The following is a 20,424-nucleotide window of genomic DNA, read 5'->3' on the forward strand; positions in this document are numbered from 1 at the left end:
AGGTGTCTGCAAAGGGCGTAGTGATATGCAAGGGCTGGGGTTACGGTTACATGGGGAAACAGCCAAAGGGAATGCCGGGTGGGCAATTAACGGGTAAGCAGGCTGGAGGTTTGCCAGGGCCTGCAGGTATGCAAAAAGCGCTGGGGTACATACCTTCAAAGGGCTGGCGATTCTCTGGTTTCTGGAGCATCGTTGTTAATCTTGCCATGATAATAGGCAGCTCCAAATCGGGTGGAAGGGCTGCATCTCCAGGTCAGCTCCAGCCTGGGTAGAATGTGCCTTCTTTAATCAGAGTAAAACAGTCATGATTAACAGAGCATGATTAATATTTCTTAAAATACGAGCTGGTTCCCCAACATTCTATTTCTGCCCCCTTTCAACGTGAGAAATTAAATAGTGTAAAGGGAGAGAGAGCCGCATAGGGTGGACAGGGAGGAGGGAGATCTTTGAGCTGAGGGATGTGGCTCATTAGCCTTGAGGACAAGGAAAAGCAGAACTGCAGAAGTATCGGGGATTAGTGAGCGCTTGAGGGCAGAGGTTGGGAAGAAACTGAAAAGGTCCTGTGACTGCCGTGTGGTGAGAAGGATTTATTGATTGATTTACTTTATTGTCTAAAGTTATATATGTGTCTCCTTTTTCCCCAGTTGACCCCCTCCCCACCATTCCCACCCCAGGCAAGCCCCCACCGCCCCAGTGTCTGTGTCCATTGGTTATGCTAATAATGCATGCAAACAAGTCCTTTGATTGCTCTCTAACCTCCCTTCCCTCCCCTGCCATTTGTCCCTGGATCTATTTTTGTTCATCAAATTATGTTGATCAGTGTATCCCACATATGAGTGAGATCATGTGATATTTCTCTTTCCCCGACTGGCTTATTTCGCTTGACATAATGCTCTCCAGTTCCATCCATGCTGTTGCAAATGGTAAAAGTTCCTTCTTTTTTATAGCAGCATAGTATTCCATTGTGTAGATGTACCACAGTTTTTTAATCCACTCATCTGCTGATGGGCACTTAGGCTATTTCCAAATCTTAGCTATGGTGAATTGTGCTGCTATGAACATAGGGGTGCATATATCCTTTCTGATTGGTGTTTCTGGTTTCTTGGGATATAGTCCTAGAAGTAGGATTATTGGGTCAAATGGGAGTTCCATTTTTAACTTTTTGTGGAAACTCTGTACTGTCTTCCACAGTGGCTGCACCAGTCTGCATTCCCACCAGCAGTGCAGGAGGGTTCCTTTTTCTCCACATCCTCGCCAGCACTTGTCGTTTGTTGATGATAGCCATTCTTACAGGTGTAAGATGGTACCTCATTGTTATGGTGAAAAGGATTTAAAAGAAAACTGAATTTCAGGGTGGCCAGAGTGAAAAGGGGATCAATCATTGCAGTCTACCAGGTGCACAGTCGTGGTGGGAGAAGAGATGGAAAGGTCCAGACCGGTAGAGAATTTTTATGAGTTTATTTGAGCCAAACTGATGACAATTGCTGGGAAGCAAAATCTCAATGGAGTGCTCTGGAGAATGGCAGTCTTACAGCTTCTACATTAAATCAGAGGAAGAGGTCTAAGGAGAGTGACATGAAATTCATTGGTGGTAGATTAAGGGTGGGGGAAAAGCAAACTGGGGAAATCTCTGGGATTGGGTAAAAGTAAAACAAACATTTCTCTTACATTTGGGGGTACCGGGCAGTTAATAATTAACATTTGAAAGGTAGTTAATAATTAACATAGAGATGGTATTGGGAGCAATATAACAATGTGGGCTTCTGCAATAGGTTGTGCCCTAAGGGGTCTGGAGAAGTTTCAAAGCTGTGTTATCTTAGATCCAAAAAGACAGTAGACAGGCTCACTTAAGTTAAAGATTGACCTACGACAAGGAACTCACTGGTCTCTAGGACAGGACTACCCACTATGGCCCACTTCTAGTTAGGCATTTTTATGTTCAGACCCTCCTATGTGGTTGCTTCCAGTCTCGATGAGTTTGTGGGGCCTACCATGCTGGCCCCCCACCCCACTCCCGGAACTTGTCAGGTTTAGTATATCCTGTTTTTCATCCACAGAGATAAGTTTTGGAGGCAGAATTGTATAGTAGATTAGGAGTCAGACTATCTGCCTTGGAATTCTTGGTTTCCCAGTTAGGGGCTCAGTTTACTCACCAGTAAAAAGGGAATGCTAATACTTTTTCTATATAGTTGTTGTAAGGGTTAAGTAAAATAGATGACCTATGGATACTGTCCAGCACGTAGTAAAAGGCTCTACAAGGATAGCTGTAGAGGATCTTGAGTAGATGAATCCCAGTTGGTTGATGACATGAGTAACTTGGTGGATGGTGGTGCCATGTAGGGAGATGGGAACACTGGAATTGGGGCACGGAGAGGGACGAGTTTGGGAAGGAAATTTAAAATTCTGTTTTGACTGAGATGCCAAGTTAGAATTCAAATGAGTATGTTAGTGCTGCAGTTAGATGAACTTGATTTTGTACCTTAGGAGTAAATTTTCTGTGTGTTTTTGGGCACATTAGCATGTTTTTGATATTGAACATTATGGAGTTAGATGAGACTACATATCTAGGGAGGAAGAAAATTGATGGCATAGTTTTTCCTATTTTATGTTACTCATTGAAGTAACATAAAATAGGAAGGCTTATTTTTTTAAATTAATTATTCAGGGGTGGAATTTGTAACTTCAGCTTTAATATTAATAGGATGTCTCCAGGGTTAGTCTGCAGCAACAGAGTGAACAGGTTTATACAAACAGGGTCCAGTTTGATGACAATTAGATACAGTTATTAACAAAATGCACTAAACATTAATTAGCAAAAGACAAAGGTTTGATGTTAGTTGTGGGGTTTCTTCCCACAGCAAAAAATTCATAGTTTTTGTTTTGGTTTTAAGTTTGGTTTCAAATCCTGCTTATAATTTGCAGCCATGTTTTAGACTCAGGCTTTGTATCTGTTGGTATCTTGCAAATTGGGAAGTAGAGGGGGAGTGCCAAGTTTGCTATGTTGCACCTCAAGAAAACTTAATATCCTCCAACTGTGATAACAAGGCCTAAAGGAGAGATTGAAGTTAACAGATTACTGTTTTTAGTTCAAGTACAGCATATTTATTGTATTTGGACTTACAATATACAGTCTGCAGCTAGGAGACATAATCAGAATAAAAATGGATGACCATTTCTTAGTAAATAGTTTGAGTTTGAATTAGGCTTCCACAGCAGGTAACTGAGAAAGGTTACTTAAACTTTGTATGCCCTTGTTTCTTCCTCTGTAAAAAGATAATAGTATTTGCCATATAATGTTACCTACCATTGTTGTGAGGATTAAATGAGTTAAAGCACATAATGTGCCTAATTGTAAAATGTAGGGCATTACATAAAATTTTTAAAAGTCACCCAAAGATAACCATTTTGGGGGACATTTCTAGTATTGATTTATGCATATATACTTTTATGAAGTTCTAATTGTACAATTTTTTATCCTACTTTTTCTTAAAACATGTCCTAGACTATGTCATTAAAATTTATTCATAGGCAATTTTAATAGCAATGCTTTAGAACAGCAGTTCTCTCATAGGGGTTGCCTAAGACCATCGGAAAACACACACATAATTACATATTGTTTTTGTGATTAATCACTATGCTTTAATTATGTTCAATTTGTAACAATGAAAATACATCCTGCATATCAGATATTTATATTACAATTCATAACAGTAGCAAAATTACAGTTATGACATAGCAATGAAAATAATTTTATGGTTGGGGGTCACCACAACATGAGGAACTATATTAAAGGGTCGCGGCATTAGGAAGGTTGAGAACCACTGCATTAGAATATCCTGTATTAAACCTAGATTTTTAGTAAATTCCAGTTGTTTGTTTATTTCCAGCTTGGTAATTTCCAAAGTTTATCCTTATAAGTAATGCAGTTTTTAACTAACTTTTGTTTTCTTAGGTCTGAAGACAACACCTGCATCATGGGTGATGTTAAAAACTTTCTGTATGCCTGGTGTGGCAAAAGGAAGATGGCCCCAACCTATGAAATAAGGGCAGCGGGGAACAAAAACAGGCAGAAATTCATGTGTGAGGTACTAAAGAATACTGTATATTGATGGGATTTTTGAGGTTATTTTGGTGTTAAAAGAACATTGTTTTCTATTTGGAAATGGTCATGTGTTACACATTGGATAATGTTCTTGATTGTGACTTGCCTGCTATTATATATCTTTATAAATCATTTTTAGGTGAGTATTATTTTTAAAACAATATGCTAGGTGAATTATTCTAATTAGAACATGTATCTTCTTCAGCTTCTATAGCACCAGTAGCACAGATTAGGAAAGTTAGAGCAGTTGTTCACTGTTTTTGCTAACTCCTGTAGAAAGTAGAGCAATTCTTCATTGCTTTAGATCAAAGTGCTTAAAATAAATACAAATAGCTTGTTCTTGGGTCTTATAAGATTGCATTTTAATGTGGAACATTCTGTTGCATGAAAGGAGAATTTCTGATTCACATAATTTAATATTCTTGTTTTTGGATTAGTTTATCACTGGATATCATGCTTCAAGCTTTTTCATAAGGCAACCAGTCCATATTCTCTTACAGTAGATTTGTTATTTTCAGTGTGTTTATGGAGTATATCTTCAATAGTCAACTGTTATCCCTTAATGGATTGTTGAATTATGATTTTTTTTTAAGTCCCAGAATTACTAGTACACCCAGGCCAGTCTCTTAATAAATGTTTTTCTTTACTGTTAAAGGTTCGAGTGGAAGGATATAATTACATTGGCATGGGCAATTCCACTAATAAAAAAGATGCACAGAGCAATGCTGCCAGAGACTTTGTTAACTATTTGGTTCGAATAAACGAAGTAAAGAGTGAAGAAGTCCCAGCTATTTCGGTAAGTACTTATGGCCAAGCACTTGAGGATGTATGTTATAAGCTTATGCTAACTCAATGTGTATGGAGACTTAGAGTGACAATTTTTCAATGTTGTTTTCAAATATGTTAATGTGTTCCTTAGTATACCTTGGCATTGGATTTTCTCAGAGCACTGGGATGAGTTCCTAAAGATTTTACTTCATTATAATGTACCTGATTTGTGGGCTTGGGAAATACCATTTTATATATTACATTAATTAGTAAACTGATTTTTTCAGAGCCTGTTGTGTTCTGTGTACTTCCAAAGATAACCCGTTAAACAAAATATAAAAATCAGTAACATTTTAAGACACAATGTTGGGTCCCTTTAACACTTTGTTATATAGCAGAGAGAAATAGCATTTCATGCAATGGAATATCACTCTGGTGTTTTTGTTTTTTTTAAAATATATTTTATTGATTTTTTTACAGAGAGAAAGGGAGAGAGATAGAGAGTTAGAAACATCGATGAGAGAGAAACATCGATCAGCTGCCTCCTGCACACTCCCCAGTGGGTATGTGCCCGCAACCAAGGTACATGCCCTTGACCGGAATCGAACCTGCGACCCTTGAGTCCGCAGGCCGACGCTCTATCCACTGAGCCAAACCGGTTAGGGCACTGTGGTGTTTTTGATACCATGATTATTTTAGTTATATGTAAGTATGCAGCAAAGACCCCTCTCTAGCCGTTTGAGTCCTGCTTGGTATTTCTCGACATAAAATAAAACAAGCGCTATCACGCTGTTTGGGTCTTTTCGTACTCATTTAGAGAAAGCGCGGTTGCGCTGTTTGGGATTCTTCGACAGTGTTTTTTCAATACCCCCTGGGACTCAAACGAATCGTATGTTTTCTCGACTCAAACGGCTAGTATTATTTTTAAGAAATAAACTTTATTTCTCTTAATTAAAAAGAAAGTTTGACTATGAAAAGGTTCACATTATGATTTAAGTAGATCCCTTAAGTAACAGAAATGAAAAATTCAGTTTTAGAAAACTTGTAGAAATAATATCTATAAGTTTTAACTATTTATTTTCACTGAACTTTTGTGTTCTGACTTGTAAAGGTACATGTTTTATTTTCTTTCATTGCTTTTGACTCAGAAGTCAAGAGACTTTCTAGTATATTGTAGATAATCATAGGATTTTTAATTACATTGGTTTGCCAGTTTGTAAAATGAAGGGATTGGGCAAGATGATCTTGACATTGTTTCTGGCTATGAAAGCAATGTTGTACCTCTTTCAAATATTTGAAACTACTGGCATTTGTGCCACATGTTATGACCTATTCTATATCTTTTAGCCTCTTCCTCTTGTTTGTCTTGCCAACGGCAAATTCTCTTTTAATTTTTTTTTTTATGTGAAAATGTTTTTATTTTACCTTCTTTGAGTAATAGGATTTTGGGGTGCCTGTTTCCATTTTCCAGTACTTTAAAAATAATTTTTCATTCTCTTCTTACCTCCATTTTTTCTAATAGGAAGTCAACTATAACCAATCATTTCCCTCTATATGTAATGTGTTGTCTTCTTTGGTTGCTTTCATTTGTTTTCTTTATGTTTGGTTTCTAGAGTTTGGTTATGTTATGACTAGGTATGGTTTTTTGGTTATTGTTTAATTATCTTGGGGCTTGCTGAGATTCATGAATCTTTAAATTTGTCTTTCACCAAATTTAGAAACTTTGGTTATTATTTCTTCTGCCTCATTTTTTTCTCTTTCTGAGATTCCTGTGTTCACATGTATGTTTAAACTTTTGATGTTATCCCAAGGGTCCCAAAGCTGTCTTCTTTTTTTTCCCTACTTTCTCTCTTTTACTCAGATTGGATGATTTCAAATGACTATCTTAAAATTCACTGCTTTTTTTCCTTTGTCATCTCCATTTTGCTGGTAAGTCCATCCATTGGATTTTTTATTTCAGATATTGTATTTTCCATTTCTAGAACTTTTAGCCACACACACACCACCACCCACCCCCTGCTGGTTTGGTGGCATTTCTTATCTTTTCATTCATTATAAGCGTACTAGTGACCCAGTACACAGATTCGTGCACCTTGAAAGGAAATTGATTAGAAGGTGGCTGATGGGGCGGGGCTGGACACGCCCTGGAGCCAACCTCCTTCTGCCTCTGTGGAGTGAGCAGGGTCCCTCCAGCAGGTGGGGTCCCTCGGCCTGGCGGGGATCAGGTCGAAACCAGCTCTTCGATATTCCCCCAGGGTCCTGGAGTGCGAGAGGGCACTCTGCAAAGTTGCTTTTGTACAGGGTGTGGAACGCAAACACAAGTGTGCCATAAACCAGATTCGGGGCTGACAGGGCCCCAGCAACAACATAACCCATGGCTCAAAGTGGAATTGCACGGCCCGCGAGGAATCAGGCTCCCTCCTCTCTGGTTTCAGGGTGCTTCACCCGAGAACCACTGCTGCCAAGTCATGGCAGCCCTGGTAGTCAGTGCGTGTCATAGTGACTGGTCAAACACAGCATATTAGCCTTTTATATATATAGACTAGAGGCCCCGTGCACAAAATCGTGCAGGGGTGGGGAGTCCCCTCAGCCCCGCCTGCACCCTCTCACAATCTGGGACCCCTTGGGTAGGGTCCCTAGGCCTGGCCCGTGATCTGAGTTTATTGGGGCTTTCCTTTCCCCGGCTGCTGGCAGCTGTCCCCGCCCCTGCCACTACTTGCCATCTGTGTAGTGCTGCCCCCCTTCCCCCTGCCCTGGCACCGGTCGCCTTCCTCTGCAGGCGACAGGCATGGGGTGTGATCGCTTTGCTGGCCTGGACCTCCCTCTGTGCTGGCCGGCCCCGCACACCCACCACAGCATAGTTGGCCAGTGGCCTGGGCCTCCTGCGGGGTGATGGTGAGGCCCCACCCCCACCCCACCCCCAATCACATTGCACCCGCCTTGGCTGGCCTGGCGCCAGTGCATGTCATAGCGTGGTCGTCCGGATGGTTGTTCTGCTGTTTGGTCGATTTGCATATTGTGCTTTTATTATTGTAGATGTTCATAATATATGAATGTGAATTTCCTTTATGTCATTGAGCATAGTTATATATAGCTGCTTTTAAGTCCTCGACTACTAATCTAACATCTGAGTCCTCTCAAGGTTTGGCTCTGTTCATTCATTACATTTTCTCTTGAAATCAGATCACCTTTTTCTTTTTTTATGTGAATATTATATTGTGGAGATCTTATACAATGTTCCTTCAGAGAGTATTGCTTTTACTCTTATCAAGCAGGTAAGTTGATTGGACTCTTATCAAGCAGGTAAGTTGATTGGACTCTATCTGCAAACACTGCCTTTTGACTAACAGGCAGATTGGAATCTGTCCAGTGTATGTGTAGTTCAGGGGTTAGAGATTTGGGCAGGGTTCATGCACAGGATTTAAGGTTCCTCCCTCTTTACTTTCCAGGATTCCTTCCTCACTTTGTATCAGTTTCGGTCCCCAAACTCTTACCATTTGATACTTCGGCCAGAAAGACTGGATTTTCTACTGGAGTTTTATTTGCCTCTCAGAATCTTTCCTCAGACTGAAAACCAAAATCAATAGAAGTTACACTTTCGCTATCCTTTGGTTTCTCTTATTTTAAGTCCTTTCCAGAGTCTGCTAGCTTTTGTTCACTTTTTAGTGCCTTCATATAGTTGTGGGAGTCTTTGGTATTTGTTTTCCCTGGAGTTCATGTTACCTGTAGGAGTGTAGTCTTCTAGGAGCTTGTTTGGCCACACCAGAAACAAGACCCTATTGTCTTTTCATTGTAGCATTTTAACATGCTCAGATCTTTTCCATTGAATGCTTTGACTATGCATTTTATATTTTCTTCCTCTTTTCCTGTTTTCCAGCTACACTGGTCTTGCAGTTCCAGCACCTTTTCTGTATAAAATAATAGAATCTTTTTTTTTAAATAATAGAATCTTTTAATCAGAAAGATTGAAAATAAAGACATGAATAAAGCTTTATCAGACAAATGAAGTACAAATAAAATGGGAGTAGACATAATATCAGAATAAACTTTAAGGAAGAAAGTAGAAAAGACAAAGAAACATCAGTTCATATTGAACCAATCCACTTAGCATTAAAGATGCTAATATATATTGGTAAAACTAAAATGGTAATATGAGAAAGTAGCAAAGGGACCCAAAAAATCCTACTAAATATTTGGAGATTTGAACACTTGGTTCTAAATGAAAATTTAAAATTATAGTAATAGACTGTTTAAATAACAGTGTCTATCAAGACTTTGGAGGGCAGAGGGGTAATCATTTATTCAAAGGAACTTCAAATGCTTTTATTATTGTACAAGAAATAGTAGATAGTAGTTCTCAGGATAGGAAAGGCCATTTCGTGGAGAATGTAAAAGGCAGAAACTAGATTTGACTATAGAAAATATACTAACAAAATACTTTTTTGGAGAGTAAGCAGTATTAATAAAGTTAAAAGGGAAAGGACAAACATTTTTTTTGGAACTTGTATGACAGAGTGCATAGCACTGAAATGTTAAATTCTTAGAAATCAATGATAACAGTGAATATCCAGGTAGAATATTGGACAAAGAAACTGTAAATTAAAGTAATAGATTGTTAGAACAAATACCAAAACTGATATTGGTAAAGATGTAAAATGTATCTATAATTCCAAGAATTGGAGAGAATGTGGGAAAATAGATTCTCATATATAGTGCTGGGTGAGTATGGAATTCAGCAACCTTTCTATAGAGCGCTTTTTAAAATGTTGGTATCTTTTAACTTTTATGAATTTTTCTTAAATGAGCCTAAGGTACAGAGAGTTTAAGGCAATGTTTTATAATTTTTTAAAATATATATTTTTATTGATTTCAGAGAGAGAGAGAGAGAGAGAGAGAGAAACATCGATGATGAGAGAGAATCATTGATTGGCTGCCTCCTGCAAGCCCCATACTGGGGATTGAGCCCGCAACCCGGGCATGTGCCCTGACTGGGAATCAAACCGAGACCTCCTGGTTCACAGGTTGACACTCAACCACTGAGCCATGCCAGACGGGCTTTATAATTTTTTAATAGTGATTTTTAGTATTTGTTTTCTCTTAGTTTTGAAGTTATAAATTTTTTAAGATTGGCTATAATCTAAATATCCATCAACATGGTATTGCTTGAGTTATATAGAGAGTGAGAGTGTGCGTGCATGTGTGTGCGTGCGCAATGAGCTGTTGAGTTGGCTCGGACTCCTGGCAACATGCTATGAATGACATCCATAATCTGTTTTTAACAGCTTTGGGCAGCTCCTATAGACTTGTGCCTATGGCTTCTTTTATGGGGTCAATTCATCTCTTGGTCTTTCTCTTTTCATACTGCCTTCTGTTTTTCCCAGTATTCCTGTCTTTTCCAAAGAACCCTGCCTTCTCACGATGTGCCCAAAGTGTAGGACAGCTTCAGTTTTGTCATTTTTGCCTCCAGTCATATTTCAGGCTTAATTTGCTCTAGGATACACTTGTTCTTCTTACACTATGTTTGAAATGAATCAATTTTTTCCCTGTCAGCCTTCTTCATTGTCCAACTTTCACATCCATACATAGTAATTGGAAATTATATGGGTGTGAACAATTTTCGCCTTGGTCTCTGTTGACACATCTTTGCTCTTGATGATCTTTTCTAAATCTTCCATTGCTGCCCTTCTGAGTCAGCTTTCTCTTGATTTCTTGGTTGCATCTCCATTTGAATTGATGACTGAAGTAAGGTAAGAAAATCTTTAACAATTACAATGTCTTTATTATGTCTATGTTAAAAGTTGTATATTTCTTCTGTAGTCATGATTTTTGTCTTCTTGATGTTCAGATGCAGTTCTGCTTTGGTCTTTTCATCAGAAGTCATTTCAAATCATTGCTACTTTTTCTTTGTGTAGTATATCCATACAGTGGAGTAGTAAGTCCTTAAAATTCATGTAGATCAATATTTAAAGAAGTAGAAAATGTATGTAAAATATTTTGCATTTGTCTTAAAACTTGATGTTTCCTCTCCGGAAATCTCTTCTCACAGTTGCTTTTTTTGGTTGGCTCTTCACTTGCTTCGTATCTCTTCTCAAATGTCACCTATGATTGCAGTTTTCCCTGTTCACTTTATTTAAATAGTGACCTCTCATAGTCTCTATTTTCTGCTTCATTTTTCTCTCTAGTATTGTATCACACTTGACATATTTATTTATTTCTTGTTTAGCTCTACAAGAATATAGAAGGAGAATATAGCTATTTGAATATAGCTCTGTTAGTACAGAACATGTGCCCTTTTTTTGCATTGTTTTATCCTCAGTACCCAGAACAATGTTACCATGTAGAAGGCTCCTAACAGATACTTCTTGAATGTTGAATGTACTTAGAAAGATAGTAAGTGGAAGAAGAAGTAAATTAACAATACAGCATAAACTGATCTCACTTTTTATGGGAAAGTTATATTTGTGTACATATTATATGTACTTATAAAATTCCCAGATGGAGAATTATGAGTAATCTATACTACTCTTGCCTTTTATGCCTGAAATGAGAACTTAATAGTTTTATAGTCACTGAAAGCAAGGAGGTTAATATGGGAAGAGGAGGGGCAGCATGTAGGCTCTAAGTAGAAAAGAATTTACTAGTCCCTGTGAAGGGAAATTGCTTATACTGCCTTGACTTTTTCACTTGCAGGTAGCACCCCCTGTTCCTCCACCTACCGATACACCTGACACCACAGCAGATACTGGCGAAGGTTTGCCAACAACTATGGGAGGACCTCTTCCCCCACATCTGTCTCTCTTGGCAGGTAGGGGACTTGAGTGTGTTCGCATGACTTAGAGTAAGTTATACACTATCTTGTTTGGTCATCATCTCTGTTTTTCACTTGGATAGAAAGAAATAACTCCAATAAACTCTTAATGTTGTGAGCGATCCCAAAGCCTTCATAAATTTGCAAATACCACCAGCTCATTTAACTTTTTTTATAAAGCATGATACAGCTTAAATTCCTTGCTATATAATTAGTATTTACTAATTTCTAATCTATGGATAAATTTTTGCACAGGCTAGAACATTTGGTTAAAGGGTCTTATTTATTGCCCTTTCTTGTTTCTAACTTATCCTACCAAATATATTATAAACTTGTTTACCTATGGATCCAAGCCATTGCTGAATTTCATATATTACTTCAACGTTCATTGGTATGTCCACTGTAAAGTAGATGAACTAAGGTATTTGGTCAAATTAAGTCTCATATCCAGTATTTATGAAATGAGAATAACAGTGGTATTTACTTAAGATTATTGGGTGAGTAATTATCTTAAAGCATGTGATTAGTCAATACTCTTTAGTTACTCTGCTTTTTCATTAGGATTCATCACTTACCCTTTTCAGCTTCTCATTTTTTATATCCAGCACTAGCAGATAGCTTCCTTCCATAGTCATACTTAGCAAAGATACAGTTTTATCACTTAATCAGTTATTTCATATGTAGCACCTTGACAGACAGTGCTACACTGCTAATGCATGCTGGATTGTCAACCACTTCTGACCATTACTGCTGGCTTAGCCCTGCATCCCAGCCTTGGAATTAGCAATTTAGTCCTATCCTGTAGTCACACAACACTTTTTAAGTAAGTCATGGAGATTTCAAGCCCATTTCCAAATAATTGAAACTTGCGTCTAATTATGGAGTGGTCTTTAAAATTAGGAATTAGGAATAGTCTTTAAAATATTTAGGATCTTCCTGCAGTTTGATTCATAAAACAAAAAAAACCAGTCATTTTCTTTCCTTAATAGAAAATAATTCTGAAATTGGGGCCTCTGGCTATGGTGTTCCTGGGTCCACTTGGGATCGAGGATCCAACTGCAAGGATTATTACTCAAAGGAAGAACAGGAAGTACAAGCGGTAAGACTGTCATCCCCCTGTGTTAGCTCTCTAGGAATGTGAGTTAGGACTTAGTTCATAGCAAGGTTTAAGATATTCACAACTTAATAATTAGGTGATTGTTCTCAGTGGTTATTTGAGACAACTTGATCATACATGACACCAAAAATCTAGACTACCCATTAAATCTGGTTACTAGAATTGCCTGTGAAATAAAACAGTATTTTCCTTTGTTGTAATAAAAGATCTCACCTGCTTTATAGGAAATGTAGTTGCCTTGCTTGGTACATTTTATGAGTTCTCGTTGTAAAAATGCCTTGATAAAACAACTTATCTTCCTACTTAATATATAAAGTGGTAAAACTAGCACACACAAAAGAATTGTGAAAGGTTTCTTAGTAACAATTTAAATATGTTAATAGCTAATGTATTAGTTAGCTAATAAGGCCATCAGATCCAATATAAACGAATTCCAGCTCAATTTTGACTAGGAATAGAAACTATTAAAAGTAGCTTTTAAAAAGCAGCTTTTGCATTATAAAAGATGGTACAAAGAAGTTATTGTTATAAATTTCTCTACCTTAAATATTCATAAGTAAAATCAGTGCAGCCAAATTTAATTTTCATTGATTCAACAGACTCTAGAATCAGAAGAAGTGGATTTAAATGCTGGGCTCCATGGAAACTGGACCTTGGAAAATGCTAAGGCTCGGCTGAACCAATATTTCCAAAAAGAAAAGATCCAAGGAGAATATAAGTACACCCAAGTGGGCCCTGATCACAACAGGTTTGCTTGTTTCACTCTTTCCTTCTGTAGTAAGTCAGGGTTGTTTTGGATATTCATTGGTCTAGATTATACAGCTGTGTAAGACATTCTGCTGTTTGTATTGCTAGACTTTTAAGGTTCTCATTTGAATTTGAAAGGCAAAAATGATAGCCACAGCTGGTGCTATCAGCCAGAGGCCCTGAGTTTATTCTCTGTGGTTTTGTTAGAGGCAGTTACAATGATTAGTTCTTTAATGGGTGAGTTTTGGACACTTAAGTTTTAGCATCTCAGGTAGATTGCATTGCACTTTGATCTAGATTTCCTTTTGTTCGGCTTTGAAACTTGCTAGCTCTGAAGAATCCTGTTGAAGTTTTAAGAGTGTAGCCTCAGTCTTTGTATGTGAATTAGCCTCCTTGTAGCCTGTTAACTTGGTAAAACAACATAAAGAGGGGTCCTTGTAACAGTGACAGTATGTTTCTCAGCCCGCTTGCTGTTCTTCCTGAGAGCATTCCAGGGTGTAGTAATTATTACTCCCAGGAAGGCTCATATGGATTAGACTCTTCGGGGGGAACTGTATTTTATTGGAAGGGAGGGAAGGTCATAATGAAAACCTGGATGATTAATTTGCTGTTCTTTTTAAGAAATAAATTACTCCAAATACATTAGAAGTATTTTTCTTGAAAATCAAAAGCATTCTTTCTCCCTTGGGTGCATCTAGCAACCCTAAAATAATTATTACTAAAACAAAACTTTGACATTGTGGTCAAAGTGATTTTTAGAGCATTGTTACCTCTGCACCCCACTGTTTTGTTCAATCCTGAATTCTCAAATACTTAATTCTGATGTCAGACTTTAAAACCCTCAGAGGTTGTAAAGGAAAGATGCATTTGTTAATAATTTTTCTTGAATATTTTGTCCTTCTGAACTGATTGGGCTTAGCAGCACTTGGTGACTTTCAGAACAATTGGATAACTTAATTGTGCTGGCAGTACATTGTTGTAAAAATTTTTATGTCACTATCTTATCTTTGACTTGTGATACAAAGAATTGAAGAATTCAGGATATGAATATGAGGGAGGCAAAGACAGTTGGGGAAGCTGGGACAGCACTGCTCCTTGTATGTCCTTTATTTAAAGGCATAACAGACAGCAACACCAGAGGTCTGTGTTCATACACACACATGTGCTGCTGCTTAGGCTGAACTAAGCAATCACATGGGAAACGATTGTAAACTGATTTCTGGTGTCGCTGTTCCCCCTAGGTGGAGGAGAATGAGATTGACTTTAAGCCTGGCTGAGAAACATACTGGCATCGTGTCATTAATGAAAGGGTGGATTGTTCCCCTGAAAGTCAGTGGCCTTTGACCCCTGAACCAGCTGTGCCTGAAGGTCAGTTCACAAGATGTATAGGAAGGAGTCTAACATCTTTTTCTTAACCCTCACTTAACCTTTTATTCGTAGCACAAAGTCAAGGCTAGAAGGTACCTGAGCAGTGGAAGGATCAGAAAGCATAGTTTTCAAAGGGCATTTTTTCCCTTGTTGAAACCTAAACCATTCCCTAGAATCTGCCAGCAATTTTAGCTATAATTTTCAAAAGTTTTTTGTTCTCCAGGATCTGATTTAAATAAATGTAATATAAATATGCTAAAACATTTTTGTTATTAAGGGCTGTTGTCACCTGTAGACAGATACCAGACCCCTGCCTCAGGAGCCACTGATACATGCAGTGTTTGTGTGTCCATGTGCTGTGTGCATGCATACCTATATTTAGCTTATCTTAACAGATTAAAGTCATTAGTGGGTAGCCCATGCAAAGGAGAATCTTAATCACAACTATAATTTAAAGAGCTTTGGTCCTATTTTATTTCTTGGCCCCAAGCTAAGTGGAAAATTCCTTTTCATTGAATGTTTTCTAGCTATTCAGAGTACAACCTTTGGAGTAAGAGTAAGTAAATATAGAATCTAAAACCCTAACATTTTCTTTTCATGATAAATTGGCTTATTGGCTTTGATTATAGCAGTTTTGTGCCATGTTGTATGTTATTTGAAGTTTATATACTCCATTTGTTCTAGGATTGAACAGAAGCAAATGTTTTATAATGGTTTTTTTGTTTTGTTTTGTTTTTTGGCTGTGATTTGCTTAAGCAGTTGGAAAAGCCTGCCTGATTTAGGATTCCTGGATTGAGTCATTTCTAATAGTGAAATTCCTAACGTTGTTTGTATATGTCGTTACAGGAGCTTTATTGCAGAAATGACCATTTATATCAAGATGCTTGGCAGAAGTAAGTGTTACTGATAAGCTGAATCTTACATAGAAGAATAGTATTCACAGTGGAGTCTTGAACTACAAATACGTGGGTTTTATAAATTGAAAAGAGTACGTGATATAAGGCAGCATCTAGGGTGTTTTAGGAGATTAGTGATTATATGAGAGGACCCAGTTTCCCAAGTTGCAGGTGTGGAGGGGAAATCAGGCTAGCGTTAAAATTTAAAGGGTAAGAGATGGTAGGCTACTTAGGAGTCTGCAAGTGTCAAAGAATTTTTTAAATTTCTAAACAAAAGTGTTCTTTCTGTTTAGGTAAAAGTAGCTAGGTGAAATTTAGAAAAGGAGTATAAATTGAATGATAGGATTAGAAGACGGATGTGTAGCATTTCTTAGTCATAGAGCAGTGATGGCGAACCTTTTGAGCTTGGTGTGTCAGCATTTTGAAAAACCCTAATTTAACTCTGGTGCCGTGTCACATATAGAAATTTTTTGATATTTGCAACCATAGTAAAACAAAGATTTATATTTTTGATATCTATTTTATATATTTAAATGCCATTTAACAAAAATCAACCAAAAAATGAGTTTGCTTGTCACCTCTGACACGCGTGTCATAGGTTCGCCATCACTGTCATAGAGTCATGAAGAAAAGTTGAGAAAGTAACCCTGAGAAACAAAGAATCGATAGGGGTTATTCATAAAGAAAGTAAAAAGGCAAACGGATGCTGCATGTATTCTTTATGCTTAGTAAGTTTAAAATGGGCAGTGTGTTGTGTTTGAAGGCTAAGGAGCTAGCCCTATGTACCTGGCTTTGATACTTACAGATTTTATGACTTCGAATATCACACCTTACATCTCTGGGACTCAATTTACTTTATTTGGGAATTGAGAGAAATGGCCAAGGATTTTTTTCCAATTTGAGAATTCTGCAACTCACACTTGTGTTTCAAATTGCATATATGAAGGACTTTCCTGATAGAATGGAGTCTGTGAATAAATCATCAGGAGATGATGTTGAATTTTTTTATCCCAGACTTTAAAAATAAGTTATTTTGAGTGGTTAAGGGAAAAGAATTTAAGGCAGTCTGACATCTGTAAGCCCATTCATCTGACAACCATCAGAATTAATTTGACTAAGTTGGCTAATTAGATAGGAAGGACCTGTGCCCCTTGTTACAGAAGGAGGGGAAAACTTATTACTAGCATTTTCTTTAAGAAAGTTGTATTCAAACACACTGTTACTCATCTATTTGTGTTGGGATAGCACACTTCTATACAGGGCCAGGTCATAAAAAGTTTTGGGGGTCACATATATCACACACTTATTTTTGTTGTATTTGTACAGTTCTAAAAACATAGGTAAAAGTAGCTAGGTGAAATTTAGAAAAGGAGTATAAATTGGATGATAGGATTAGTTCTGAGCCTGTAGTTTGTGAAACCCTAGCTAAGTATTGTATGGATGGTTTCCCACTTTAAAGGCTGGGTTGAGTAGTTATGACAAAGATCATGTGGTTTGTAAAGCCTAAAATATTTATTAACTGACTTTTTATAGAAGATTGTTAACCCCTGATCTGCATAACCACTTTGAATTCGTTTTCATTTTTTTATTTTGCTTTTTGACCCTTTGTGTTTACGTTAAGCTACGTTTTCTTCCCCTTTTTATTTTATTTAATTTATTTATTTTTTTAATATATTTTATTGATTTTTTACAGAGAGGAAGGGAGAGAGATAGAGAGTTAGAAACATCAATGAGAGAGAAACATCGATCAGCTGCCTCCTGTACACCCCCCACTGGGGATGTGCCCGCAACCAAGGTTCATGCCCTTGACCGGAATCAAACCTGGGACCCTTGAGTCTGCAGGCCGACGCTCTATCCACTGAGCCAAACCGGTTTCGGCTTCTTCCCCTTTTTAATGTCAAATAATATTAATGACACGTTTTATTGAAATAGGTTATTGCTTTTATAGTGATGATTTGTATGTGTCTTAGTGTCAGCCTATAGTCGAAGATGGTTGGTTACTCGATTGATATGCTATTATAGAAATTGCTTTTGGTTAGCAGTTAGAATGAAAAAGAACTTAGAACCCAGTGCTTACTCTGTATTTTAGGGTGGGTTTTGTTGGTTTTGGGTTGTTTTTGCTTATGAAACAAGATGTTTCTTTACTTAGTTGAGTTATTCTTCTGTCTTTGGTAATCCTGACCTTAATTTATAGGGATTTTTGCACGTGAACATGGATCAAATAAAAAACTGGCAGCACAGTCCTGTGCCCTGTCACTTGTCAGACAACTCTACCATCTTGGAGTGGTTGAAGCTTACTCTGGACTTACAAAGAAGAAAGAAGGAGAGACAGTGAGTCTTTAGACTTCGTAGTCTGGAGAGATATTGTGAAATATTTAGCTGCTATTTAGGATTTCAGTAAAGTTTAATTTATAGTTAAGAAATGGAAATGGCCCTACCAGTCAACCTGTGCCTGGTGGGTTGCTTGTGTTCACAGTGGGCAATAATCATTGAAGTAATTCTTTCATGGGAGGCAACTGACTCATTGTTGGCTCTAGGAATATTTTAGACCTAGCGTCGGCCACATACTCAGAACCCTGCTATAGTAGATCTACTCAGTAGTGATTGTATGTGATGTGATGTGATTTTCATGGTCATCCTTTTTCTGTAGGTGGAGCCTTACAAAGTTAACCTCTCTCAAGATTTAGAGCATCAGCTACAAAACATGGTTCAAGAGCTAAATCTTGAAATCATACCTCCAGTAAGTATGCAGCTCTTTAGTTCACCTTTGTAAAGAAATTCTCTAGTCAGATAAGCAACTGGTATTCTTTTCTTGCTTTCCCTTCTTTTTTAATAGCCTGATGATCCTTCTGTGCCCGCTGTTCTCAACCTTGGCAAATTGGCTCAGTTTGAGCCATCTCAGCGACAAAATCAAACGGGAGTGGTTCCTTGGTCACCTCCTCAATCCAACTGGAATCCCTGGACTAGCAGCAACATTGATGAGGGGCCCCTGGCTTACGTGAGTGCATTGTTATTCTTGAGATCAGATTCTTGTATTTTACTTTTTTTTTTTTCTTTACTTTTGAGTATATTTCATTAAAGTGTCCAGTGGATTCTGTTTGAAGATGAGTTATATGGTTTTGACTGTTGCTCTCCCATTTTACAGGCTACTCCAGAACAAATAAGCATGGACCTCAAGAGTGAATTAATGTACCAGTTGGACCAGGATCATGATTTGCAAGCTGTAAGTCTATGAAGCATAATGGACATGAGCCAGAGCTTCAGAACATTCTAGTTGTGGGCAAAAGGAACAGTAAATAGCATTTTTTACCCTTTCTAGGAAAGTACATTAAGGTATTTACCAAATGGCTCATCTTAAGTTACCATGGAGGGTAGTAGTTGTGAGTTAAGGGCCTGGGATTCTTAGTTAATGTCAGTGGAGAGGTTTGGGGTAATAAATCTATTTTGTGGGGTTTTTTTTAGTATTTTCCTAATATAATGTTAAAATGTTAGAAGAAAGAGAATGTATATGGAATGTTAAGGAGGAAAAAAGGGTGTGGGCAAGGCCACTGTGTAGATTCTTTAGAAATTTAGTGAGAAGGGGCAGTTCTGTTAGAGATAGAAATATATACATTCTTTTTTTAAAAATATATTTTTATTGATTTCAGAGAGGGAGAGAGAGAAACATTGATGAGAGAATCATTGATCAGCTGCCTCCCCGCCTCACATTGGGGATCAAGCCCACAACCCGTGCATTGGAATTGGTCAGAATTGAACCGTAACCTCCTGGTTCATAGGTTGACGATCAACCACTGAGCCACGCTGACCAGGCAAATATATATATTCCTTTATGAAAAAGTATATTTTGAGTATTAAAAGCCAGTGGAAAAGAATACGTTTTTATAGAGGTGGCAAATTTTATTCATTTATTTATTTAGCAGTAGGACAGTTGCTTTTAATATACATGTGGGTAGAAATTTGAGGTGTAACTTTTCTAAACGCAGATCTTGCAAGAGAGAGAGTTACTGCCTGTGAAGAAATTTGAAGGTGAAATTCTGGAAGCAATTAGTCAAAATTCAGTTGTCATTATCCGAGGAGCTACTGGATGTGGGAAAACCACACAGGTTCCCCAGTTTATTCTTGATGACTTTATCCAGAATGACCGCGCAGCAGAATGTAATATTGTAGTAACTCAGGTAAGTAGCCAGCCAGCTTACTAAGTGTGTGTCTGGTGTGAATAGATGGATTGTGGAAATGCCTTAGAGGCCAGACTATTTCTAATTCTTTGATCAGTTCCCCTTTGTAGCAAGATATGGATCTGAAAGTAGTAGAGCATCAGGCCCTAAGTCTTGTTCTGGTCTCCAGTATCCTTCACTGATAAGCTAAACTGAATTATGTAGGAAATTCTTTTTGTCTGGGCTGAAGGGAGTCTTTGGGCCTAAGAATCAAGACTGAGAATACTTTCTCCTTAAGTTCACATTCAAATCTTGGTCCTGTCTATCTTACCACCTAATAATTTTCAGTGAAAACCAGTTAGAATAAGAGCAGGCAAGCTAGCAAATCAGAAAATGGTTAATATTTACCAAGTGCTTGATGTAAGCCATCATTTCAGGATATAGCTGTCCCTCATGTAGAATAA

At 37.7% G+C, this 20,424-nt stretch overlaps 1 protein-coding gene across 1 annotated transcript in view; it reads left to right on the top strand.

The window, feature by feature from the left end:
* DHX9 (DExH-box helicase 9) overlaps positions 1-20,424 on the top strand; it is a 46,141-nt gene that overhangs the window by 787 nt on the left and 24,930 nt on the right. The window contains exons 2-12 of the mRNA XM_006088993.3: positions 3,953-4,085; positions 4,758-4,898; positions 11,561-11,675; positions 12,668-12,777; positions 13,395-13,543; positions 15,757-15,803; positions 18,001-18,137; positions 18,457-18,546; positions 18,643-18,804; positions 18,952-19,029; positions 19,790-19,981. Of these exons, the coding sequence (XP_006089055.1) occupies positions 3,975-4,085; positions 4,758-4,898; positions 11,561-11,675; positions 12,668-12,777; positions 13,395-13,543; positions 15,757-15,803; positions 18,001-18,137; positions 18,457-18,546; positions 18,643-18,804; positions 18,952-19,029; positions 19,790-19,981 (1,332 nt within the window). The 5' untranslated portion in view covers positions 3,953-3,974. The remainder of the gene's footprint in view (positions 1-3,952; positions 4,086-4,757; positions 4,899-11,560; positions 11,676-12,667; positions 12,778-13,394; positions 13,544-15,756; positions 15,804-18,000; positions 18,138-18,456; positions 18,547-18,642; positions 18,805-18,951; positions 19,030-19,789; positions 19,982-20,424) is intronic.

This window comes from Myotis lucifugus, unplaced genomic scaffold (assembly GCF_000147115.1).
Source record: "Myotis lucifugus unplaced genomic scaffold, Myoluc2.0 scaffold_54, whole genome shotgun sequence".
In the NCBI taxonomy this organism is placed as follows: domain Eukaryota; kingdom Metazoa; phylum Chordata; class Mammalia; order Chiroptera; family Vespertilionidae; genus Myotis; species Myotis lucifugus.